At 41.9% G+C, this 26270-nt stretch overlaps 2 protein-coding genes across 2 annotated transcripts in view; one reads left to right on the top strand and one right to left on the bottom strand.

Moving 5' to 3' along the window:
* TSTD2 (thiosulfate sulfurtransferase like domain containing 2) overlaps positions 1 to 3739 on the bottom strand; it is a 15292-nt gene extending 11553 nt beyond the window's left edge. Inside the window, exons 1-4 of the mRNA XM_041398385.1 lie at positions 3389 to 3739; positions 2987 to 3291; positions 2008 to 2116; positions 228 to 353 (exon numbers count right to left, since the gene is read on the bottom strand). Of these exons, the coding sequence (XP_041254319.1) occupies positions 228 to 353; positions 2008 to 2116; positions 2987 to 3291; positions 3389 to 3739 (891 nt within the window). The remainder of the gene's footprint in view (positions 1 to 227; positions 354 to 2007; positions 2117 to 2986; positions 3292 to 3388) is intronic.
* The window catches only part of NCBP1 (nuclear cap binding protein subunit 1), a 27681-nt gene continuing 5053 nt past the window's right edge, over positions 3643 to 26270 (top strand). Inside the window, exons 1-20 of the mRNA XM_041398384.1 lie at positions 3643 to 3771; positions 3905 to 3990; positions 4702 to 4802; positions 5706 to 5862; positions 6907 to 7014; positions 7535 to 7656; positions 8142 to 8211; positions 8869 to 9084; positions 9655 to 9752; positions 11011 to 11074; positions 12439 to 12549; positions 12963 to 13027; positions 13776 to 13838; positions 15159 to 15233; positions 16305 to 16408; positions 17245 to 17367; positions 18517 to 18619; positions 19951 to 20044; positions 21909 to 22012; positions 22644 to 22758. Coding sequence (XP_041254318.1) covers positions 3738 to 3771; positions 3905 to 3990; positions 4702 to 4802; positions 5706 to 5862; positions 6907 to 7014; positions 7535 to 7656; positions 8142 to 8211; positions 8869 to 9084; positions 9655 to 9752; positions 11011 to 11074; positions 12439 to 12549; positions 12963 to 13027; positions 13776 to 13838; positions 15159 to 15233; positions 16305 to 16408; positions 17245 to 17367; positions 18517 to 18619; positions 19951 to 20044; positions 21909 to 22012; positions 22644 to 22758 — 2013 coding nt within the window. The 5' untranslated portion in view covers positions 3643 to 3737. The remainder of the gene's footprint in view (positions 3772 to 3904; positions 3991 to 4701; positions 4803 to 5705; positions 5863 to 6906; positions 7015 to 7534; positions 7657 to 8141; positions 8212 to 8868; positions 9085 to 9654; positions 9753 to 11010; positions 11075 to 12438; positions 12550 to 12962; positions 13028 to 13775; positions 13839 to 15158; positions 15234 to 16304; positions 16409 to 17244; positions 17368 to 18516; positions 18620 to 19950; positions 20045 to 21908; positions 22013 to 22643; positions 22759 to 26270) is intronic.

Genomic DNA, 26270 nt, shown 5'->3' on the forward strand with positions numbered 1-26270 from the left:
TAGCTGCCAAAGCTTGTAGCAGCTGCTAACACTGCCTATGGAAACTCCCAATTCTGGTAAAAACCAGCAAATATTTTTGGTATGGTTGAGATCCACCGACTCAGGTAAGTGGTGGGGGAGCAGAACTGCTACGGCAGAAGTAATACTGTCAAGAAGGAATCTACTAATTTATCGAAAATTAAATTACCCGCATTAACAATGTCTATGTAAAAATTATTTTTTCATACCTTGAAATCCTCTTGACACAAAATGTTTTTGAACAGAGGCTGGGAAAGCATAACTTTAATGTAGAGACTGGTAGCTACTTTGCTTCCACCAACTGTCCCATTAATCCCTTCTGAAGCAACTCGTACCTAGAAGGCAAGAGGAGAAGCTGGGGCTGAGCCTTACTTCCAACAAAAGAGATCAGAGTGAAATCAGCAAAATATGACTGGGTGACAAAGGGCAGGCACAGGAGTATGTTCAGAAAACAGACTACTGAATAAGGAAGGAAAATATGGTTAGATTGAAATTGAACATAAAGAAAATAAACAGGAAAAAAGCCCTCAACAATCCAGTAATCACTTCTCAACCTTTTTAAAAGAATCACATCAGGACAGAGAAATCCATTCAATAAACAGAGAAATGCTGTATAAACAGAGAAATTGCTGTCTGCAAATCCTGCAGTCAGCATTAGAATTCCCATTGGAAGTTGCCTCAGAAAGAACAATAGGCTTGTGCTGCACGACTCACACAGCTAAAAAAGACAATGTGAATATGCATAACATTGTATCTAATATTAAATTTTAGGATGAGTCATTTTATCTCCAGCACTGACAAATGAACAAAAGCTCTGAAGTGGGGATGGGGGGAAGGGGGAAAGTCTGAATATAAAAAGCAAGGAAAAAACCCAACTGATTGGGAAGGTAAATGTGGTACCTGTCTTGGAGATGAGATGGAAAAAAAAAAAAGAAGCAAAAAACTCGAGCAAAACACCAACTACCGGGCAAGAGAGCTGAGCAGAAAAAGAAGTGAACCCATGATGACACTTCACCTCCAGACCTGTGCTGATGCACCACTGGCAGAGAGCAACAAGCTACTTGGGAAGACAAGTCACAGACAAAAGGAGCCTCCTGCTCCACAATGCCCTCCTTCTCTCCACAGACAGCCTAGGAACATCAGCTTTGTGAGGCTAAAATTCATCTTCTCCCACAGCATCCAGAGGCCAGCTACACAAGCAACTCACATCATTGGTCTAGCCTGCCAGGAATGAAGGGAACAGACTGTGCAGGAAAGAGAACTGCTGAGAACATTATGGTGTGGTCTAAGGTGTTGGCTGCTCTCACCTAATTCCCAACAGTATGGTTTACAGCTTGATGTAGCCACTCTGACTGGGAGCCCACTGTGCACCAGGAGGGAGGATACAGGTGACCAGTGAGTGGAGCAGGCCCAGACATGCTATCCCTGCAGCTTGGCCCTCAGGCTGCACTGTGCTGTAGTACCCTTGAGCCACAGGATACACCCAGCCTGCTAATGCTAACTGAGACACCTGCGTGCAGCTCCCTGCTGACACCAGTGATTAATCCACTTTCATCTCCTTGCCTTTATAGAAAAAAAGCACCACGAATTTCTCATGTGAATATCCATTCTGGTTGATGGCAGGAGTGATAAAAAACCTCATCTTCCTATTTCCATGTGTAAAACTGATGGAAATGGGGTAGCTCTTGCAAGGATAGGGTCCGTACTGTGTGCTGCCTGTGAGGCTCACTCAATGCCACACAGCCCAGGGCTCCCTGTATCAAAAGGGATTTCAGATTATCTGTATTTTTTTTCCTTTATTGTGATAGCTCTTAAGCAGAATTCTAAAAGATATCTTACCAAGTCTGAGTGCCTCTCTTAATGGGATCATAACAGACTAGCACCTTCTGGTGCAAAACACACCTGGTTCTCTGTATAACCCATCATCCTGCACTAAATAAAGATGTGGGGCTTCTTCATTAAGAATAGAACCATTGCTTCAAGCCTTACCTTGCCAGTGAGATGCAGATGCTGACACAAAGCCTTTTGCCAAGCACAGAGTTTCTCCGGATCCCTCACCTCACAGTAACAGTAATAGAGAAGTACATCTCCCACCTGGCTGCCCACAGCATGGCAAAGGTAAGCAAACAGAAAAATAACGTTAAGAAAGAACAAAACTATACTATTAGCAGTAACCATTCAAAAAGCAGTTTTCTTTTGGTAGATGTGTAGAGGGAAAAAAACCCTCAAACAAACTTTGGAGGCATTAGCACTACTGGGTTTGATTTATTTCAAACAGAAGGAATATTAACCAAAAGAACCTCCCACGCTTCTAATTCTAATTGGGTCTAGTAATAAAGTGAACTTTGTACTCTCACTGCCAGTGGCCTACCATATGCTCTCTCCACATACAGAACACAAGAATTGCTGACTTTTGTGCACACAACCAAGCCATTAAATGCTCGCTTTGCCAAAACAGCACTTGAAAACTCAAGCACTTGCGCTGTCTAAATTTAAAAAGACAACGTTTTTTTGTGAGACTGCGTGTTCCCACATTCTGTGCAGCACAAACTGAACTCTGTCACAGTCCAAAATGCTCTTGTGAACCTTCCTCATAACTAAATGAGCCCTTCAGGAACCTGAACGAACAGCAGAAAAGAACCCGTGCAGAGCATATCCTGCTGTTCTGCCCTTCTCTGCTGCGGTCCTTCCTTACAGACCCAAGCTGTCAAAGAACATCCATACAGGCCTGCTTTAACAGTACAGGATGATATAGCTCAGATAGCTCAATCCCCCATTAAAAACTGCACGGGATCTAACTCTTTATATAAAGGATACCAAAAGAATCTGAAGATCCAGATATTGAGGAAGACTCCTCCTGTACCTTAGAGGTGTCTCTTGACTGACTATCATAAGCAGTACTACCGGCAGACGACCAAAGCCGAATACGGCACTCCTGGAGCTTCAGAGCGGCGAGGGGCTCCCTTACCTTGTCAGATCATCACGGCTGACGTGGCTTGTGTCCGGGAGCGCCCAGGAGATCTCCGGGCTCGGCCGGGCCGCGCTACCCGCCGGCGCCGGGCCGCCCGCGGGGCTGCCTGCGGCCTCAGCCGGCCCCGCTCCGAGCCCCGCCTGCCGCCCGACGTCTCCGGAGTGGTGCAGAGCCACGTGCCTGTGGATGCCGGGCAGCTCCTCGAACGCCTGCCGGCAGCACCGCCACCGCACGCCCTCTCCGCCGCCGGGACCCCGCGACGCGGCCGGCACCTCCTTGGCTTTGACGAACAGGGAAAAGGCCTGGAACGCAGCGCAAGCGTCCGCGTTACCGAGGTTACCGCGCCGTCCGGCCCAGGCCCCGACCAGCCCGGCCCGGCCCGGCCCGGCCCCGACCCACCTTCCTGCGGGCGGCCGCGCGCTGCTTCCTACCCGCCGCGGCACCCTCGGCGCTGCCCCGCGGCGAGCCCGGCCCGGGCGGCGCCGCCTCGCCCGGCACCATCTCCGCCTCTCCGCCGGGAAGCGCCCGCTCTCCTCCTCCCCCTCTCTTGGTGCCTGCCCCGGAAGAGCTCGTGTTCCACTGGAAAGTGGGCTGGAGAGGCCGTGCCCGCCCCGGAAACAGCGCGGCCGAGGGCGGGGAAGCAGAGCGCTTAGTCGGCCCGCGCGAGGAGTCTCGGCCCAGTGCTTCTCGCAGCTCCTCAGCGCTCCGCACCGCTCCTCCCGGCTGCTCCTCTCCTCTGCTCCTTGCCATGTCGCGGCGGCGGCACAGCGACGACAGCGATGGTGAGCCCCGCGTCCCCCCCGAGGTGGCCCGGCAGGGAGGGTGGCTTGGGCGGGATGGAGGAGCGGCGGGATGGAGCAGCGGCAGGGTTTCTGCGGCGTCCGTAACGCTGTGCTCGGTGTGTTGTTGGAGCAGGGCAGCCCCACAAGAGACGGAGGACGTCCGAGCCGTCGGAGATCGAGGAGAGGCTCGAGTCGCTCATCTGCAGAGTGGGAGAGAAGGTAGGTGGGCCGGCAGTTCGGGAAGAGTTAAAACCTGGTTTCCTTTCGCCCTCTCTCCTTCCCGTGCGTGGTGTAGGAGCACTTTGTCTGTAAAAGCGACCCTTAAAAAAATTATTTTATGAAATGGATAAAAGGTTGCCCTTTTTTTTTTTTTTTTCTTTTTTTTTTTTTTCTTGCTAAGCCACGTGCTGTGGCGGGTAAGAGCTTAAATCGCAGTGTAGTGGTTCCCAATCGGCGATAAACGGCCAGGGGATGGCTACTATTGTATCTAAAGATGGTGCTGATGATTCTAGCCTGGGAAAGGTGTGGAAAAATTAACTGGTCTTCCTGCGGCATAAAGTTTCCAGTCCTGATAATGGGGCTGATGGAGGAGGAGAGGGTGGCAGAACAAAAGATGATGATGTTCTGAAAAACAAGGTGTTTTCCTTCGTGCTGAGTTGTTAATGAGTGCTCCGCCGCGCTACCGGGATGTTCCTGAGGTGACGTTAGATCTTGCATCTCGGGGGAACACTGAAGTTCCTAGCAGGGGGGTCGGGTGCAGCTCTTAGGCAAGCGAGAGCAGCTCTTTGCTGCTGATGGAACGGAATTGTTGCCCTGAAAAATTAGGCGACGTGAAAGGATGCTATTGTCCAACTTCATTGTCTTACATGTGGGCGTTGGACTAGTTCGTTTTGCTTGGTTGATGAAACTTTTTTTTTTTTTCCATTTTAGAGTAATTCATCTTTGGAGAGCAACCTGGAGGGCCTAGCTGGTGTTTTGGAAGCTGATCTGCCAAATTACAAAAGCAAGATACTAAGAATACTGTGTACTGTGTACGTATTGAGAGGGTTTGGGAATGTGGGATGTGCTTGAAATGTGTATAAAGGCTTAAAAACGTTAAACGTTAGAACTGGTCTGCAGTAGCTGTGGGAACACAGCTATTCCGGGCAAAATCCTGTTTCACATTAAATGCTTAAGACCAGCAAAGTGGCTGGTAACAGCTACCTGTGTTATCTGCGATGTTTTCTCACGACGTTCTCTCCCCTGGTAGTCATGTGCTCATGCCTTTGTAAGCCCATTTGCTAGGGGAGAGGAGCTGGGAACGTGAAGAGCAGAAACCAGGCGCTCTGGTGGCTGCCTTCCTCTCTCTCACAAAGTGCAGGAGCAGAGGTGCTGTGTCAGGGTCACTGAGTGGTGTTGAGGGAAGGGTTGTGCAGAGTCTGTCGTAGGAGGTAACACAAGTCCGAAGGAAGGGTGTGGTGCAGACTATATAGCCTATGCCAAGGTTTTGCAGATACTTAAACTTTATTTTGTAGCAGTACTTTTATTAAAAAGTAAGTAGTGCACTTCCTTCCCTAGCAGCAGACGGACACTGCTTATAGTATGCTTACATGCATGCAAAAATGGTAGAGGTAAATTACTTTTTTACAGTAGGACCTGGCCTTCCCTATGCTGTGTTATAACGTTACTTATTAACTGTGAACTTAAACCAACTTTTTGCATTACTGCGATAAATTCTGTCACTAATATTACTTGTCCAACTCTCCAGTATACCCAGCAATTAGATATAAATGAAAAGCAAATATTTTAGTACTAGAAAGTGGTAGCAGCTGTCTTTTCTGATTTTCTCATGAGGCAAGTTTGACTTACAACAGGCAGATTCTAAGATACTGTGCAGTGGCCAATTGGCACATGATGAATAAACAACTAACCCAGTTTTTTTTTTTCTGTGTCAGCGCACGTCTGCTACCAGAAAAGCTTACTGTTTACACGACATTGGTGGGCTTGCTGAATGCCAGGAACTACAATTTTGGCGGGGAATTTGTAGAAGCCATGATTCGTCAGCTTAAAGAATGTCTGAAAGTCAACATGTATAATGAAGCTGTGCATTTAGTAAGTGGAGTTTTATTTATATATTTGTTTCATGTCCTTTTTCTTTCCTCCTTTCACCTTTTTGTTACAGAAGAGCTGGACCTTGCAATGTGTGTTTCAGTGTCTTTTGCCATCAATGTGCAGCGCACTGTAAATATTCCAAAAGGAAATGTGTGTTATGTGAGAAGTATTTTCTTTTTCAGGGACGTGGAGTTGTGTTATTTGCAAAATTTACTTCCAACAGTATTTTTTTTGCAGTGAAAAATTACATGTGTGTTAAACAGAGGTGCTTTTCGCTGCTTGTTCTTCAGTCAAATGTAAAAGAGTAAAAAAAAAGTCAGTGCACTTTCCTTGTATTCAGAGATAGATGACAATTTTGTGGCTCCTGTAGGGGAAAAAAATGGAAAAGAATATGAACACTGTAGTTCTTAAAAGCTGTTTTTGATGGCTGATTTAATTCTGCTGATAAGGGTTGAAGATCAAGCAGTCAGTTTTAAGTGCTGCCTGTCTTTGAAACCATTTGCTTCATCCTTGCTGCTTGTAGATTTTGTCTGCTGTAAGGTATTAGAACTTAAGCAGTGTCTGATTTAGAAGCCCACTGCCAAGTTCCCTGCCTTTTTCTGAATCCCACTGGTGAAAATTAAAATTCCAGTCAAGAGACTGATGTTCAGTCTACTGTAGGACACTTTTGCTAAGAAGATCTAATTGCTAGAACCTGTGTTATTTTTGTTATCTGATACTGTATGGAATAGGGACAAGTACAGGGGTTTTCTTCTGGAGTATCAGTTTGCATATTGCCCACTGTTCCTTAATTAGGAATATTATCATTACGATGTTGTTGCAGTGGGAGAGATTAAGGACATTATAATGAACAATATGTTAGGAAGCGCCTATGATGCTTGTCATTGAAAGGCAAGTCTGTGCAGTGTGCACAGCCTTTGTGGTACTGAATGAGTATTATACTTCTATTAGTGGTTTGTTTTAATTATTTCATTAATGTATGTTTGTTCTTGTGCAGCCAGTTTAAAAAGTGTTCATTTCTAAACTTTTTTTTCTCTTCTTTAGGTACGTTTTCTGTCCGATCTCGTGAACTGCCATGTAATAGCTGCACCTTCAATGGTAGCTATGTTTGAGAACTTTGTGAGTGTGACACAGGAGGAGGACGTACCCCAGGTAAGCAAAAGATCTGCAGGCTCCCTGGGCCTGTTTCACAATCTGTACTGTTTGTTCTTTCTTTATGCTTAGAAGAGGGAGGTTTTAGGGAGAGCAACCTAAATGGATTGGCGCATACAGTTTCCTCAGTATTAGTAAAAGGAGCCTGTGGCAATTGGGAAATATGTGTACAGTAAGAAAGTATGGTCCTTTATGGTGAAGTGACCAAATTGAATTTATTTTGCCTCACTCTGGCAATTGCAGTGTGCCTAGCTTTTCTGCTGTACTGACAATATCCGGGAGAACTTCAAAAGTGATGCCATTTATCCCATTTTTTAAGTCTGCCTAACACAGTTCAAGTGAAAACTTATACTTTTCAAGCATGAATCTTTTTTCTCATGCCATGCCTATCCAGTCTGCAACTGCTGGTCTTTACATTCCCCCAAAAGAACTTGCTGATGTTTTAAATTAAAATGTGTGTGTACAAAATCTGCTGGAGCTTACTGGTATACTCAGGTTTTGGTATATTGCCTTCCTACAGGTGCGATGTGACTGGTATATGTTTGCATTTCTGTCATCTTTGCCTTGGGTTGGAAAGGAATTATATGAGAAGAAGGATGCTGAAATGGATCGTCTCCTGTCTCAGGCAGAAAGTTATCTGAAGTAAGCTGTAACTGGTTAGAAACACTCTCTCTGGTATCTATTTTAGTGTAAAGTAATAGTGTTGATTATTGCTCACTTTAAAGTATTCTAAAGCTTCAGGTGGGAGCTATTTAGTGGGGGGAACAAAGCCCTAAAAATGCAGTAGGTGAAGAGTTTTTTGACTTGGAAAAGTTTCATGGTCTTGTCTAGTTCTAGGGTACGTTTAAGGTCTTGCTCTGCTCATGCTGAAGCAGCTGTAGCTGTGTGCTATTAGTACAGATCGATTGTTGCATTAGTGCAGTGTTGCTTTCTGTCTAGGTGCTTCAGGTTAACGTTTGTCAAGATACTATAATGGAGACATTTTAAGTATCACAAACCTGGCTTTTATCTACTGTAGAATTCATCAGCTGAAGAGAACAAATAGTAGCACACTCACAATAAAAAACAAAACTGCTGCCCTAAATTAAAGTCTGTTAAAACTCAGGTTTTCTTTCCTGTTTAAACAGACGCCGCCAGAAGATTCATGTACCCATGCTGCAAGTGTGGACTGCTGATAAACCACATCCACAAGAAGAGGTGACTAGACTTTACACTTCATTCCTTTAGAAAACTGGGAAAATAATTTTTTACCAAGGTTCTTTTACATGAAATTAGAAGGCACCTCTAAGAGTATGAATGCTTTGATTTGTCTGCTGTTTGCCATTGATTCCAACAAGTTCTGTGGGGGGAGCTCTTTTCCAAGTATTGGGCTGAAATAAGAGACTGTGTTGAGTAAGGAGGAGGGGATTCTGTTGTTTGCTGCAAGCCCCCGAGGAAAAGTTATGAAGTAAATTGTAGTGTTTGATTTTGAACTTTACAAGCACGTTACAGGGCTTCATGTTAAAAGGACTTTTTTTGTGAAACTGTGAGCATGCCGGGATATTAGGACTTTTAATACCACCAAAGAGCAGTGACTGTTCACTGGTGTAGTTTCTCTGGGACTCATGAGGTGCCTGTTGGTGTTTTAAAAATTGCCAGGAGTTAAATATTACTGACACAAAACGGTATGGACTTAGGAATAATTCTGGTGTTTAGAGTTCTTAAATTATTTGTTGGTTTACTGAATCAGCAGTTTAAGAAACTTTGGTTTTTTTCTGGATGTAATATGGAATGTATACGTTTCAGGTAGTTCAGGAAACTGCCCTTTTTGTACAGAGATTCAGCAGATCTAATGTTTCTCACCTTTCCCTTCAGTATTTAGACTGCCTTTGGTCTCAGATTCAGAAATTGAAAAAAGACCGTTGGCAAGAGCGGCATATCCTGAGGCCCTACTTGGCTTTTGACAGCGTTCTCTGTGAGGCACTGCAACACAATCTGCCTCCCTTCACACCCCCACCTCACACTGAAGATTCTGTGTACCCGATGCCAAGGGTTATTTTTAGAATGTTTGACTACACGGATGACCCTGAGGTACGTGATTGATGCGGGGAATGGCGAGAGGATTTCACAGTTAGGTTCCTGGGGCAGTACTGGTGAAAATGTGATGTTATCTCTCCCAGAACAGTGAGTGCTTGGAAGGCCAGAACCAAAATTGAGTCTGCAGCCTTTTACCTTCACTTATTGGCTGCTGGGTTTTGCAGTGAAGAAGACCATGATTGTGTATTCTTTCCACTCCTTGGCTTTATTATAGTCTAGCTTAGCTGGGGTTTTGTTTTTTTTTTCCCAGTGACTCCACAAAGCAAGGGAAGAAGCAAATGCTCTGTGAACTTAGAATCATGTTCTCTAATTTTGTTCTTATCTCTTCTTTTAATGACTCCCACTATTCACTTTGTTTTAAACATGGGTGACTCTGAGGTTTGTGTGGAAATGATTCATACCAGCTTTTCAGTCCTGAAGGATATAGGACAGCTGAGACCTCATGGTGTTTATATGGATGTTGGATTACTTTTTTCTACCTGCAAATGTGTCTAAGAAAACTTGTTGCCTGTGGTACCACTGCATTAGCAGTGATCTTCATGGGTCTTCACTTTCTCTTACCAGGGTCCTGTCATGCCTGGCAGCCACTCCGTTGAGAGATTTGTAATAGAGGAGAACCTCCACTGCATCATCAAATCTCACTGGAAAGAGAGAAAGACTTGGTAGGAGGAGCTTAATACTGGGGGGCTGTGGCACTTTTTAAATGCTACCATGGCTTTGGTGCTAGTGGGGATATGTCCTGCACTGGTTAGGCAAGAGCTCCATATCAAATGTTTCCTGAAGCTGGTGGTGTAAAACTTTATTTACTACATTTATCTGTGCTGAAACTGTTGCCTGGAATACTGTTTATCCATAACATCCAGATAGCAGAGAGTCTGTGTAATCCAGAGGACAGTGGTTTCTTGGGAAGGGAATCCCTTGGTAATACGACATGTGCTGCAAAAAGTATGCAGACGTGCCTTATTCCTCGTGGGATCTCTGTGGAAAATGTGGTTATGTTGTGCTTCCTGGAATGCTTATTTGTTGGGGCAGTGAGCATGGAGCTGGTTCATCTGCAGCTGACTGAGCACTGGTGTTTATGGACACCTCCTTTGTGTGCTTCCTGTGGGAATTACATGACAGGGATAATTGAGTTCACTCTGGGGAGTCACTGCAGGGCCAGATTTCATCAGTTTCAATTCAGCTGTGCCAGGAGGCAGTCAGGGCACTTTTCTTTATTTCTGCCCAAACACTATCTGATGTGGATAATTGATAACCAAAATGGTTTACCACAGCTGTCACACTTCTGTATGAAAACTATCAAATCCTGAATAATATGCATGAAATGGGCAGAGAAATGTTTTTGGTGATGGCATGTGATAAAGTTTCGTGGTTGCAGCTGTTTGGTGTTGTTGCTGTTACTGGGATAGTCTTCATTAATTCTCAGAGGATAGTAAAAGACCAGGAGAGATACAAGATTTGCCAGAGGTAGTGGTTTGCTTTGCACAAATGATAGGTGATAATAACCGATTAAAAGATAAGGCATTTGAAACATGAGAGTTTCTTATGTAAACCATTAGCTTAATTGTACTTTCAAGTCATTCTGAACATCTAATTGTTTGGGATAATTTTTTTTTTCCCCTTTTCATGTACGCATGCTGCAATTACAGATCACTGTGACTTTCTGTGCTAAACCGTTGTGGGTAGCAGGATAGTGTTCAAGCAGTGTTACTGCTGCACATTGTTACATATCGTAGTTTAGGCAGTGCTAGTGAATCCTCGTGCTGTTTCTTTCCATCGGTGCTCTGAGGGTCAGATAACAGATTTTGGAAGGATTATTGATTGTTTGGTGTTGTTTTTGTTTTCTGTAATTCTCTTGCTTGAGTTTTCCATCACATTTGCTGTGTTATGTTTGAATTTAATGTGTCTGTGGTTTTACAGTGCTGCACAGCTGTTGAGCTATCCGGGAAATAACAAGATCCCTTTGAACTACCACATAGTAGAGGTATGGATTTTATAGATCACCTCTTTAGTGCTCCGTTATTTCATGAGTAACACATCCCTGTTAGTTCCATTATAAGTTCCTTAAATTACAGTTTGATTTGGGAATCAACCAGAATTTTATTAAATTCAACCAACAGCTTTTAAATGAGCAGGTTTATGTACAATTGAGTGATAGTCTTGTGCTGTTGTTGTCATTTTAACTTGGTGCATTCAATTTTAAACTGAAATATAAGAGGAAACATGCACAAACTGAAGTTCAAGGGACTCAATTTAAACATTAGAAAAATCTATTTTTAATGCAAAGGTGATTAAGCACTGTTGTTAGAGTAGCAGAAGTTCAGAACCTAGCAGGACACAGCCCTAAGCAACCTGCTCTAGGTGACTCTTGCAGTATGCAGGGGGCTTTTGACTTGATGATCTCCAGTTAGACTCAGCCATTCTGCATGATTTTATGTTTGAATCGTCTAAATTATTTTGTCCTACTAGCCTTGAAAAGAAGTTCTAGTGAAGTAGCAACATGTTTCCTTTGGGACATCTCCTTACTTGAGAATTCTAGGTAATGGTTATGTGTACCAGCAGAGCAGCACAGATCTTCTTTTACTGCCTTCATTGAAAACTGTTTTCAAGTTGCAGAGCCATATTCACTAATTTTCACCAAAAATTCAAAGTTCTAGCCAATGTGTTTTCTTGTGATGTTTTCGAAATCTATAAATGCATGTTAATTTCTTATACAAGTAAGACTTTTCTAAAAAAAAAAAAAAAAAAAAAGGCTCCTTTAAGCTTCATTCAAAAATTTAAAGAGGAAACTGATCAACCATAATGAATCAGTTTCTCGACTCCTTTGATGTAATTCAAATTTCATTGAGAGTGGAATACAAAATAAACAGAACTCAAAAGTGGATGTTGTACAGTGATGATTTTTTTTTTCTAGCACCCAGAGTTTGACATGCTGTTATTATAGGCAAACTTTAAAAGAAGAACACAAATGCTGACAGCAGGATTATTTTCATGTTTCTTAGAAGGGTTTCTCCAAGGGGTGGTGAGCGTATGTGTTTGTTGTATGAAATGCTGGTTGTAATTCTCAGTTTTAAGTTCTGTCTTTATTTATATACAGTTTTGTATAGGAGAAAAGAGAACACAATGGAAAAGATAAAAATGTAATTTTAATGCATATATTCTTTTAACTATGCCCATTTCTACTGTTATGTGCTATGTTTGTTTGACATAATAGATGTGTAATGCCAGTGTTGAGTTAGCATGAAATGATAAGAGCAGTTAGAGTGGACTGTATTAGTACAGTGTTGTGTTACAACTGCCTCTTACACATTGGACTGTGTTCTTATTCTGTGATTTCCTCTCCCACAGGTAATATTTGCAGAGTTGTTTCAGCTGCCGTCTCCACCACATATTGAAGTCATGTACACAACGCTGCTGATAGAGCTGTGCAAACTTCAGCCTGGCTCCTTACCACAAGTTGTATCCTTTCTGTGCTCCTGAGGAGCACTTATGAAATGCAGTCTTCATTTTATTTGTTCTGTAGCTGATGGGACAGTAATAAATACTATTAATATTTTACAGTATTAGTATTTCACAGTATCTGCAGGAAGCTTTTACTGGAGCACTTGCATTGCTTGTTGCATGGTGTGAATTCTGTCCTTCTGTAGAAGAAGCCAGCAGTCTTGTTGCCATAAGAACAAATTGGGATTACAGGGTGGAACTCAAAATAGTCTTTGCTTTTTCTACTGTGGACTTACTTAATTTACCTGATTTTGGAGTAGGCTCAGGGAGCCTCCAATACAAAAAGTTGATGACATTCTATTAAAAACTGCAAATTAAAAACATCTGACTTACCTACTTCTTTTTTGTAAACCTTAATAAGCAACTTTAAGCTTGCACAAGCCACAGAAATGCTCTACATGCGTTTGGACACAATGAGCACTACGTGTGTGGACAGGTAAATGTATTTTGGAGATGGTGGAAAACATTCCTCGATATCCAGTGTAGAAGAAAACATTGGTTGTGGAAAGAGTAGTCAGAAAGCCTTATTAGAGCTACCTGATGTTATTCAGAATGTTTTGTGAGCTCTGGCTTTGAGTGATTTGCATGGAAAGCAGAGGATTTACTACTTGCCTCTCCTCCCAGGAACGCCCCCCTGCAAGTCCAGCTGTCTGTGCAGAATAGTTAAGATCAGTGACAGCTTTCCATGTTCAGAATTGTTCATGGTTGTGCAGCACTCTGCTGCCTGCTCCCTAGTGGTCGGGGGTGTGACTTGTAAGATGATGGCATCTGTGCCACCCAGAGGAGGAAAATGGTGGTGATTTTAGCCTTTCAGTGAAGTCTGCATTGAGTAGGAGAGTAGTTAATGACTCATTAAAAATGTTGTGTATTCACAGTAAGTTTACATTTTAATTGGTAGTTAAATACTTCATCTCTTCATGTGAAATGCTTTGCAGGCTATTTTGCTTTTTGACTACAAATGGAATCTTTTGTATCTCCGTCATTACAACTTGTTTAATGCTGTAATAGCTTAAATAGTTTAGGCTCGTCTTGGAAAAGTAGAATGCATTTATAAGAAAAGCTCAACTGAAAGTTTTCCTGCACTTCTGACATTTAACAGAGTTTTTTTGGTTTTTTTTTTTTTTTTGTTTTTTTTTTTTTTTTTTTTTTGTTTTTTTTTTTTTTGTTTTGGTTTTTTTATTAAGATTTATTAACTGGTTTTCGCACCACTTGAGCAACTTTCAGTTCCGTTGGAGCTGGGAAGACTGGTAAGTTTCTATCCTTTGGATTCAAACCAGATATTGCTAAAACCTTAACATTTCAAACACATCTGGAAAGTATCATAGTATGGTGGCCCTGTTAATGGCTTTCCTCTAGCTTATCAGAGACCTTTTGTTATCTGTCCACCATCATTTGGTGGTAGATTATCTTGGTAATCTCTTTAATCACTGTATTGTCCCTGGTGAACTTTTTGGTAAATCTCAAACCTTAAAGAGGGGAAGCAGAAATGTGATCCCTTTAATTTGTCCTGCACTTTCTGTCAGTTGCTACCAAACTTTCCTAAAAGCCTCCACGTACCTTTTCTGTACTTTGGTTTGTGCTGACTCTTTGTATCCTGAATTCATTCTCTTGTTTTGCTCTCTGCCCTACCCTAAACCTTTCATTATAACTTTTATCATTGAGACCTTGTGGTCTTTTTCCCACCTGCCAAATCCTTGTGCCTGAAGTTCCCTCAGAGCTTGCCTTGCTGTCTGTTCTTACTATGCCACATTTTGATCCTGCATCTGTAGCAGGAGCTCCCTGGAGTCCATTTGTCGATCTCCGCATCCATTAATTTCTGAGCACAGGTTCCCTGAGAATTCCATTCCAGGCACACATGTAGCAAGGGAGATTCCCTTGAGGCCAAGTCCTCCATGGAGTAATTTCCACAGGCTGTTGACTATACCTGCATTCTGTAGGTGATCTGCCTGGGAGTCCTTGTGGCAGGGGGGTTTATCAGCCTTCTGATAGGGTTCTGTGGCTTTACTTAAATTTCTTGCACTGTCCTCTTGTGGAGGTGCTTTGTGGCTATCCTGGTGTGCATCCATGTTGACTGACCAGGCAGCAGTTTTCAATGAGGTAATTTTAGTTTGCCACGATGTTCCCTGATGGCAATGCTTTTGTGGATCTCTCTCACAAGAGATTCTTTTCACAAATCTTGCTGTAACTGTATTTCAGGCTTTTCTCTACCTGCAATGCATTTGAAATCAGCCAGAAGAGCTGAGGGAGAAAGACTATGAAATCACTCAAGGTTCCTTTCCTAAGGAAAGGGAGAGCCATCTAACCATAGCCACAAATAATTTTTAATGTGGGGGAAGGGAGGTTACTTGAAAATCTATCACAAGGAGAAGAGATTCCAGCAATGCTAATTGCCCATAAGGAAGTAGTGATTAACTTGCCTGAATGGCTTTAAAGTGCCTACACTCCAATGGTGCATCACCCCCATTGTCTTCAGACCGTGAGTGTTTTGTACTATCAGACCAAGCCAAAAAGAGACTAAAAAGACTAAATGCTTTTGCTAAAAGCCATTATATTCTGTCCTTCAATAGGTCAGATTGTCTTACTCAGGACCTTGAAAAACCCAAACCCAAATTTGTGAGAGAGGTTTTGGAAAAGTGCATGCGGTAAGTAAGATCTTTCCATAGTTGCCATTCAAGGCAAAGTTTCATCTGAATACTGTCGGAGTCCTTTTAACTTGACTCTTGTCTTGGGCACATCTATTCATACAATTAATTTTCAGTTAAAAGATGAGTCTGTTGTTTGTATGATTTTTAATCTGGTTTACCAGCTGTAGGACACTGCTTTAAAGAGAGGGAGAAACACGTGGTGCAGACAGTAGTGAGCTATCCATGCACACTGTAGTTACATAAAGACATGCTTCACCATAGGCATGGGAAGAAAATATAGGCTATATTCATGGAAACTATTCAGCATGCACAGAAGTAGAGGGAACTGACCATTAATTTTACTAAAAATTGAGAACCTAGTCTTGATTTTTCTAGGTGCCTCTCATTTTCATTTACTTTAAACTAACAAACAACTGTCTGAACAAACCAAATCTCCAAACACAACAAGACTACATAATCAGTAGTTCTGATAAGTAGTCTGGGCTTAAAATTGTTGAGATTAGAGTGGTGTAGGAGAGAGAAGGAGTTGAAAAAGCCTATGTTATTCAGCATCTTATGTGAAAACAATCAATGTTTGGGTGAATTCCATATCTGAAGTGTGAAAGCAGTGTGCTGCACAACAAATGCATTTTTTTTGTGTGACAGTCTTCCATTTCAGTGAAAACTCTTGATAGCAAATTATGTCTTTGTGAGAGTGAATGAACCTGAAAAGTAAAATTAAGATGTCTGGTCTGGTATTTTTCCTGCTTCGAATAATGACATCTTACTAGGTTTCTGCAGCACATCACAGGTTTTTGCATAATTTTTTTTACCAGGCAGCCTTTTCATAAGGCAAATTAATTGTATGAAGCTGCAACTCTAGCATCACAGAGTTAAAATAGAAAGCATGTTCTAGTAAGTTTGGTTTACTCAGCTCTTACTACCCAGCAGAAACTAGCATTCTGTTGTATAGGCATTCTGAATCTTGTTCTATGGACATTAAATTGAGAAAAAAACATTATAGAGGACTCTTTAGCTGTGGTGTTATTCCCTTTTCAATTCTACTTATGTGAAACTTGTTATTTCCAGACTCTCCTACCATCAGCGAATAATAGACATTGTTCCTGCAAGTTTTTCTGTCCTCAGTCCTGCTAATCCCGTGTGCATTTACAAATACGGAGATGAGAGCAATAGTAAGTATTAAAATTACTAGTGGTCAAGTTGAAGAAGTATTTCAGAGCAAGGGAGCACACTAGATTGACAGTAATATAAGGTGTCTTGATAAAAAAGAATGCAGATCAAATATACATGATTTTCGCATGGGTAAATATTCTTCACATGAGCAATTAATATGTATTAAGCCTTGATCTCTCTAATAAAATGCTGTCTGCTACTTATGAAGCAAAGAAAATCCAGATATATCAAGATATTGCTGATATGGCTGTGGTGTTGTGCCGTGTTATTTGCCACAAGTCTAAAATTGTCCTAGATGAAAGGACAATTCATCTATTTCTCCTGTTTGAACACAATACTATGGAAAGCAGCATCTGAAGTGATAATGAGAAATTATTTTTTGAACTTCATGAAGCACTAAAATATTTTACCAGTAAACTTGATATAATGAGCATACAGAAAGAGCAGACACCATAAAGACTAAAGTAGAGAGAGACCTTATTATTCCTTTTATTGCTCAGTGTAAATACAGTCCTAAGCATAAAAGTGTAATCATCAAAGATACAGTGTGGAAAAGCATGGGAGTATTGTATTTTTAGAAACTTGTTTAGAAACTGAAATAGACTTTTAGTGAGGAACGTGATTGCTTGAGCTCAGGTCTAAAAGTTCTACTCCAAATTTTGAATTTAACATGAAGACCAGAAAATTTTGTGGCATATTGAGGTCGACAATGATATTGGAAACACCAAGTTTTAGGTGTAGCTGGGAAGGGTACTTGTTTCTCTGCAAGGCAGACTGATGTTAAACGTGCTTACTTGCCTTTCCACAATTTTGACCTTTTTTTGTTTTTCTTCAGGGTCTCTTCCTGGATATACTGTGGCACTCTGTTTAACAATTGCAATTAAAAATAAGGCCAGCAATGATGAAATCTTCAGCATTTTAAAAGATGTACCTAATCCAAACCAGGATGATGATGACGGTAAGATACAAGCTGTTATCCTTTAACAAGCTGTCATTTATTCTGTGTGTAGACTGATCTGCCGTGCTTTGGAGCTGAATGTGTTGGTTCACAGACCTGTATGCTTTTCCTTATTGTAGTTGGTTTCAATTTAGCAGTAAATACACCACTGCTAGTTTTTTTTTGTAAACATCTTACATGCAGAGGCATGCCTTTTTTTCCTAATAGAGATAGCCTGGTGCTTGAGGTGTGTTTTCTTGCAATTATTGATGGAATAAAAGAATTTATAACATCTCCTTTGCCTCAGCTGCAGAGGACTGTTTTGAAATTCGGTGCTTCTGCCCTAAGAGCTTACCTCCCCTCAGGGCAGTCCCACAGCCTGCTGGCCGGCATGTTCCACAGATGAAAACTCACAGTGGGACTACTCACATTCCTCTTAGCCTTGCAGCCACAGGCAGCAACTCATTCCTAAAGCCTGAGTGTTTCATGGAATGAGGGGTGTGAGAGGGAGTTAAAAGTGATCTAAACAATGGCAAATGCTTCATTATTTTTGTAGTATTTGCAGGGGCTCAGCTATACAGGCAGAGAGAGCCATAATCTGGTGGATTTTTTTTTTTCCCCTGGGATCCACTGTCATGTTTCCTGATTTGTTTTGGGCATTACCTACATATTAATGCTCTTCCTTCTGCCTGTCTTCTGCTTTAGGAGAGCACCTGTCACCATTCACCATAGTAACCATATTTGATGTACATGCCTGGTGGACTTTTCTCCTATATCCTAAATGGTTGGCCTCTGTACGTTAATGATCCTTACCTTCCCCCCTCCTCACTTAGCCCCCATCTTTATGGCCTTCTCAGCCCTCGTCTTGGTGCACAGCTGCAGTTTCCTTTGCTGCCATCAGTGCTGTCACATGTTGGTGGGGTGGTGCGTCTCTGATAGAGTTCCGTGTTGGTGAAGAGGCTTCCTGCACATCTTCTCCGTGGCAAAATTGGAGCGTGAAACTGCATATTTTGTGGGAGTCTTTACTAGCTCCTTGCTCAGCCCTGCAAAACTGTGTTGGTGGGACTCTTGTGAAATGAGCTAAAACCATAAGTTATCTCTACAGCTGTATGAGTAGCTTACATGCTTTACTTGACGTATTTATTGGTTTCAACTTCAAATAACTTGCAGGTGAAGGATTTACTTTCAACCCTCTGAAAATAGAAGTCTTTGTTCAGACTCTGCTCCATTTAGCTGCAAAGTCTTTTAGCCACTCCTTCAGCGCCCTGGCAAAGTAAGTATAATATGTGCATTATTTTGGGCTCACAGAACAGTTTAATTCTGACAGTGAACTGCATGATGAAAGAAGTAGAATGCAAGCTTCATACTTGATACTCCACAAAGCAATATGACTAGGAAAGCTAATGACATTGCTTACTGAAGGAATGGTAGTATAAATCCTGATTATGCATATAGATGTATTGTACGTTATGAATGGAGTTAACAGAAATATATGCATTGCAGTCATGTGATTGAATGAGACAGGTTTGGAAAATTACTTCATTTGTGTATTGCTTATTTGCTGATTATGGCAAAGAAAAAGGGATTCTCCCTACATTTCAGTGACTGGGTAGCTGCCATCGCAATATCTTGTACTATGAATATGAATCTAGGACAATTATATTTGTATTTTAAAAAAGGAAACTTCAAAGCAGTCTGTTGTTCATTTCTTCTGTCTACCAAAGCAGAGTAAAATCCATCCTAAAAGACTTTGGAGTTCATCCCTTAAAGATATGCTCGAACTGCAAAGAATTTACTGCACCATTTTTTAGCAAAATTAAAATAACATTTTTAATCCTTAATGTTTTGTAGTTGATTTTAAGTGGTTTTGTTACATGAAAAGTAGTCACATGCATCTTAATGAGTTATTTTTCTGTCTGTTCCTAAAGATAGATAAAACAACTACAAAAACATGCACAACTACAAAAACTGGAAGCTCTACAGAGGCAAAATTGATAAGAAACTGCAGGTAGTAACCTGCAGTCAGGAGTAAAAGAGGCAGGGTGATTCAGATACTTAGACCATGGTATTTTCTCTGCTGCACGACAACAGTGGCAGCCAAGAGATCAAGAAGAGCCTCTTATGCTTTATAGCTATATTACAATAAGCTGGGCTATGAATGCAGCGTAACAGTCTGAGTAACTGCTAAAATAGGTGCTTTTAGCAGCCTCTCCTTGGAAAAGAGGCACTTAGGATAAGTGTCTGAAGTTGCAGAAACACGTTAAGAGGAAGGTCTAAGGCTAAAAAGGCAGCAAATTTTGGTTCAGCTGTGTATAGATAAGCACATGAAGCAGAAAAGTGCCTCCTGCTTTGAGAGCCTGAGAAATGTAGCCTAGCTTCGGGAAGTAGGTTCACCACTACCATGTAAGATGCTGTTAGGAGATGTCATTTCTTTGTAGACTGTTTTAGCTCAGGATGGTAATATTTTCCAGGGAATAGTTGTCTAAGAAATACTGTAGATAGTCACGTTATTTTCTTTTGGCTGATCTAAACCACTTGCCTTATATCTGCTGCGTTTTTGACCTGGTCCCAGCCTATCCATTGACTACTTACTTCTGTTAAAAGGTTTCATGAAGTCTTCAAAACACTTGCTGAAAGTGATGAGGGGAAGCTTCATGTTCTGAGAGTTGTGTATGAAGTTTGGAAGAATCATCCACAGGTAAGAGGCTGGAATGTCAAGGATCTTTGTGAGTTTCAGCTCACAGAGGTTATATGTGTCTAAAAAAATGTAAAGTTTGTTTTCTGTCCTTTAAAAATAACTTGTCTAATGTCATTTTAAGGAAAGTTTAGATTGTTTTTATTGTTGCTGCTACTAAAATGAAGGCTGTGCCTCTCAGTTGCACCAGCCAGACTGTACGAAGTGATGCCAGCAAGAACCAGGAGTAATCCTTGCATCTGCTACTTGACTTGTGGTCTATTCTCTAGTGGTAAAAAGGAGCACCTAGAAGATACCTGTGCAAGCTGTTACCTCTCTTAGAAACATCATAAAAGGAGGATTTAAAAAAAAATTTAACTTATTACCCAGTTTACTGACCTTGAAAATGTGACATTTACAGTCTGACCTACTTTTTGCTGCCATTTAACTGGATCAGAAGAAATTTTATTACTGCAGTGTAATATCGAATCAGCTTCCTCTTCATTCCCTTGTATCACAGCATTACCAAATTGAAATGGAGGTTTCAAACCCAGACTAAATAGTCATGTTAAATTTTTATTAATGATTCAAGATCCTTTTCAATAAATTTCAAGTGCAAAACTTAGGAAAGTCTGCTGTTTGCTGTTCTGCTTAATCATGGGACTTTTCTTCTCTTGCTTTTACTGCAATTCCATGTTTTTTGCTTCTGATCCAGCATTTCTTTCTTATTCCCAAGTCCACAGCCTCCTTGTCACACGGAAGGAATGGTGCTTTCAGAGCAGGACACTTGTCCAAAGTCTGTTCTCAGGCTGTTCACCCTACTCCCGTGTCTATGGGAACATCCTTTGATTTGGTTCAGACCAGCAATGCTTATATGGCTTAAAGCACTAATGAGTGGTCTGTGCTGCAGGTCATGACTTAATAGCAGGAGTCAGTAGTCCCTGGACTCAAAACCAAGCTGGTGGTGGTGACTTCATAAAGAGAAACTTCAACATTGAGATTAAATATTTTCTAAAAATCCTAGATGTGTGTTTTTTGGAAGACCAGGCTAAGTAATCAGAAATCCTTCCTGGCAATGCAGAAAGACAAATAAAGCATAGGATACTATCCTGGGACTTGAAAGTTGAGTGCTGAGTCCTCTGTATGATTCATTCAGTTATTTTAATTTTCCTTCCTTAAAAGGGGCTTTGTTACACTTCATTCGACAACGGGTGGTTGTAAGGATAAATACAGTGCAGGCTGTGGTTCTTAGATACTGTGGCATTCAATCACATGAGTAACTAAGATAAGCCCTTTTTTCTGAACAGCTTGCATCTTCTTTAGTCAGTAACTCTTCTTTGCAGTTGCCTGCTAGATGGCTTGCAACTCCCTCAGAATCAGTGCCTGTAGCAAGTATGCCTTTTCACTGACTCCACGATGCTCGTTCATTCTGTCCTGAGGTTAATGGGCCCTGTAGAGAAAAGCTTACTGTCATATTTGAGGGCTGCTGCAGTTCAAGGAGAGTAGGCTAACAGCAGCTCCTTCATTATGCTGATCTGACACGTATATGTGCTCTGGTTGGAGTACTTTGATGTCAAATACTAGCACTCGTGTTTCTCAAGGCCTCAGTTCCAACTCTGATTTTTGTATTTTTTGCTTTTGTATGGGAGTATGTATGCTAACAAGGAGTGATACTTTCAGAAGTAGGTATGGTTGTTAACCGAGTCAGAATGCTTATTGTAATTGATACAGATCCCCTCATTTGAAATGTTTTAAGCTAGACTACCCAGTTTGTTAAAGTATTCAAAATTACTCAGTAGTACCGCTGATACAGAGTTGCATCAGATCATCTCTGGTTTTATCTGAGGATGGAATATTTTACACAAATTTTGTCTTTCACAAAATACAGATGATTGCTGTGCTCGTGGACAAGATGATTCGGACGCAAATTGTTGACTGTGCTGCAGTAGCAAACTGGATCTTTTCTTCAGAGCTGGCTCATGATTTTACCAGGTAACAAGAACTTGGTTTGGCTTGTTATTTGTCTTTGATTTGCTATTTTAACTTGCCTGTACATAGTTCAATCTTTGAAAACTCAGTAGTGGAATAAGGTACAATTGGGCTTTTGCCCTTTGTACAAAAAGTACAGAAAAATACGCACTTAAACACTTCTCTTTCTGAGTTGGGGTAGGAGTGTTGGTGTGACGGTGCAAGATTGCTGCTAGAGTGTTGTTTGGCTGGTAGTGTCTAAGCCTGCTGAAGTGGAGCTGTTCCTAGATGGCCCTTGGGGGGGGTGGTATGTAACTTGTACCACCACTGGTGCATTGCATATTGAGATCAGAAGGATTGTTCAATCTGAGGAGTCAAGTTTTGTGTTAATATTCTTGCAGTGTGTACATGAAATGAAATTCTGACTCTGGAGTGTACTGCAACAAATAGGCAAGAACTGATTGTTAAGAATTCGTGTGTTACAAGTATGCTTTCCTGTATGCTGAGTGTTCATTCACTGTGGTAGATGTCTCCTTGAATGATACATAGATTTTTTTAATTCTCCCACTTATATTTCTCTATTAAGAAATGACATTTAGTTTCCTATTTTCAAGTAGTGTGTAATGTGGTGTTTTGAGCTGTGTGTCTTTCCTAGGTTTTACATCTGGGAGATCTTACATTCCACAATTCGTAAGATGAATAAGCATGTCCTGAAGATTCACAAAGAACTGGAGGAGACCAAAGCAAGATTGGCCAGGCAGCACAAAAGAGTGAGTAATTTGTTTATAAATTTTAAACCAAGTTATATAAGCCTTCATGCTGATGTACAGACACACAGTTGGTTTTGGGAAGGACTGAATACATGATTGTTCAGGAAGCATGTCTGCAGAGGTGTGGCCAGCTGTAGCACTGAGACATCAAAAATCAGATGCATGTTCTTGGCCCTAGCTGTAATTTAAGAATTTAGTAAAGTCTTTTAAAGGAGTGCATATGTATTTGGTCAGTTCAAGTTCTCTCTCACAAGTTTCTCTTGCAATATGAACATGTCTACCACTTGCCTTCTGATCTGGATTCCAATTACCTTATTAGAGAACAGTTACAAATTATTCATAGTAAGTTCCATTAAAGAGTGCTCTTGTGGCTTCCATGCAGAAGTGCACAGAAACAGCTATTTGCAATTGAGAAGTTGGCTGTTACTGTTCTTCTGATGGATGCTGCTGGATTCTGACACTGGCATGGCACTTCCTTCTTCCAGCTTATTTTCCTGAATATGGTTGCATGATCTTGCATTATTAAATACAGCAAACTGTATGAGGAAGCAGCTGCTGTTGTGTTCTGTTGTCTCAAGTGGGCCAGTAAAATGGAGTGAGTGTCTTCATCTGTGGCATCTGGGAAAGATAGGGCCCGAGGAAGCTTGGCTAAATGTAGTACTTAGTTATGACAGAATTAACTCAGTTTATGAATACGCTGAATTGCAGAAAGCAAGAGAGAATTTCTGTGTTTCTTTGAGGTCTGTAAGTGTGTTTACCTGCATAAAACCCTTAGCTAGCTCCAAAATTTTGAATGAGGTTAGTGTCAAAATGTGACACAGAGCTTGCTGATGTTTTTTGAAGAAAGCTCCTCAAGTCAGTCATTTATCCAGAAGCTTCTGTTGTGAGATCACTAATAACTCACAGCTTGCCAGTGTTGGTTCATCCCAGCCCCTTCTTGTTTCTTTCACTCACAGCAACAGCTATCCTGGTTGCCTCCACAGTCTACATTGATGAGCAGTTAATAAATGCCTGTGATTATGGAAGACTTAGTTGCAGTCATTGATCTTTCTGTGAAGCAAAGAGCTTCTCTGGCATCTCTAAATATACCAGTGTTTTAATTTCTGTCCTTGTCTCTTGCTGAAGCTCTTTATTACTTAGTACTTTAAATGAGTATTGTGGCAGGAAGAGACATTTGTATGCAACAATGAGTAGTTCTGCGGGCCGTTGCTCTGCTGCATGACCATTCCTTTTAGAGGAAGTATGCCATCAACTTATGATTTCCCCAGCATGAAGGGAGTTGCCTTACCAGGGAATGAGTCCAAGGCTTGTATGCTTTATCTTGGTCCTTGGGTGTTTTGAGTTCAGAAAACCTTTGTAGATGGGGAAAAGGCAAGTTCCTATAGAGAGAATAAAATTAAATTCTCACTTGCTCTGGTAAGTTTTCATTTTTTATACTGATTCAGAGCTATACCTGTCTTGTGAACTTCATTTCCTGTGCTGTAAGTGGCTTAACACATTTATCCGAAGTTACACATGCTTCTTTTACAGATATTTAAAGTTTCAATCTGGTAATTTATGGATGCCTTTGCAGAAACAAAAACAACTATATTATACTAAAGCAGTGTCTTGTGTTTGAATTTGCTGTAATCCATCAGATCATCTCTTTCCTCCTATATGCCTCATTTAAGACTTAGTCACCTGAGCTGGTTCTTAGTTGTATTTTGTGGGTGGTGGTAGTTTTGTGTTGGTTTTGATGCAGTGAAGCATGCCATGTTCCTAGTTAGTAGATCAGTTTCTGTGCTGACCCTTTCTAGTCTTTGAGAGTAGCTTTTTTGATCATGAATATGGGGAGTCCCCACTTCAAAACACTGGCTCCAGTCTTCAGCCTTCCTGTTGTGCTAACTAGCTGGGTTCATTTGAGTTCTTGCACAAAGTGCAGGAGAGAATTTGCACTGGGTGCATTATTTTTTAAAGCCCTGAGATTTCAGAACTCTTTATTTAACTAATTACCTGTCTTGTTGCAGTAGATACAATTTGAAAAAAATCTAAGCCAGATTTTTTTTTAAAATAAAGTTATTCATTACAATGTAATGATAAAGTTAGCAGGCGTATTACCTTTCACTGTGTTTCCCTTAAATAAACCGTGAAATCACGGAATGACCTGGGTTGGAAGGGACCTCAAAGATCACCTTGCCATGAGCAGGGACACCTTCCACTAGACCAGCTCCTTCCAGTCTGGCCTTGAACAGTCCCAGGAATGGGGCATCCTCAGCTTCTCTGGGCAAGCTGTTCCAGTGCCTCACCACTGTCACAGTTAAGAATTTCTTCCCTATTTCTTATCTAGACCTGATGTCTTTCAGTTTAAGGCCCTTCATCCTTGTTCTACCACTGCATGCTCTTGTAATTAGTCCCTCTTTCTTGGAGGGACTCCCTACAGGTACTGGAAGGCTGCAGCTAGATCACCTCAGAGCCTGCTCTGCTCCAGGCTGAACAAACCTAATTCTCATGGCCTTTCCCTTGTAAGAGAGGTGCTCCATCCCTCTGATCATGTTGATGTCCCTCCTCTGGACTCACTTCAGCAGGTCCATGTCCTCCCTGTGCTGGGCCCCCAGAGCTGGGTGCAGGGTTCCAGGTGGGCTCTCAGCAGAGCAGAGCAGAGGGGCAGAATCCCCTCCCTCCCCTGCTGCCCACGCTGCTTTGGATGCAGCCCAGGACATGTTTGGCTTTCTGGGCTGGCAGTGCCCATGGCTGGGTCATGTCCAGCCTCTCAGCCACCAGCCCCCCAAGTCCTCTCAGGGCTGCTCTCCATCTGTTCTTCCGCAGCCTGTGCTGGTACTGGGGGCTGTCCTGACCCAGGTGCAGCACCTTGAACTTGGCCTTGTTAAACCTCATGGGATTCCTGTGGGCCCCTTCTTGAGCTTGTCCAGGTCCCTCTGGATGGCATCCTGTCCTTTAGGAATATCAGCTGCACCACTCAGCTTGATGTCATCTGCAAACTTGATGAGGGTACACTTGACTGCTTTGTCTGCCATTAATCAAGATAACACTGGTCCCAGTACAGACCCCTGGGCAACACCACTGGTCACTGATGTCCCGCTGACTGGGACTCGGGTTTGTTGACCACTACCCTCTGGATGTCACCAATTTCTTATCCATTTAACAGTTCACCCATTAAATCCACCTCTCTCCAATTTAGAGGGAAGGATGTTGTGGGGAACCATGTCAAAGTCTTGTTAAATGAAATCTGCTGCCCTTCCCTTGTCCACAAGTGGAGTCACTCCATCACAGGAGGCCTGCAGGTTGGTGAGGCAGGACTTGCCCTTGGTAAAGCCATGCTGGCTGTCCCAAATCACCTCCCTGTCCTCCATGTGCCTTAGCACAGCTTCCAGCAGGATCTGTTCCATGATCTTCCCAGGCACAGAGGTGATGCTCACGGGTCAGTTGTTCCAGGAGTCCTCCTTTCTACCCTTTTTAAAGATGAGTACAATGTTCTCCCTTTTCCAGTCATCTGGGATTTCACCTGACAGCCA

This window comes from Onychostruthus taczanowskii, unplaced genomic scaffold (genome assembly GCF_017590055.1).
Source record: "Onychostruthus taczanowskii isolate IOZ18803 unplaced genomic scaffold, ASM1759005v1 scaffold145, whole genome shotgun sequence".
NCBI lineage: Eukaryota > Metazoa > Chordata > Aves > Passeriformes > Passeridae > Onychostruthus > Onychostruthus taczanowskii.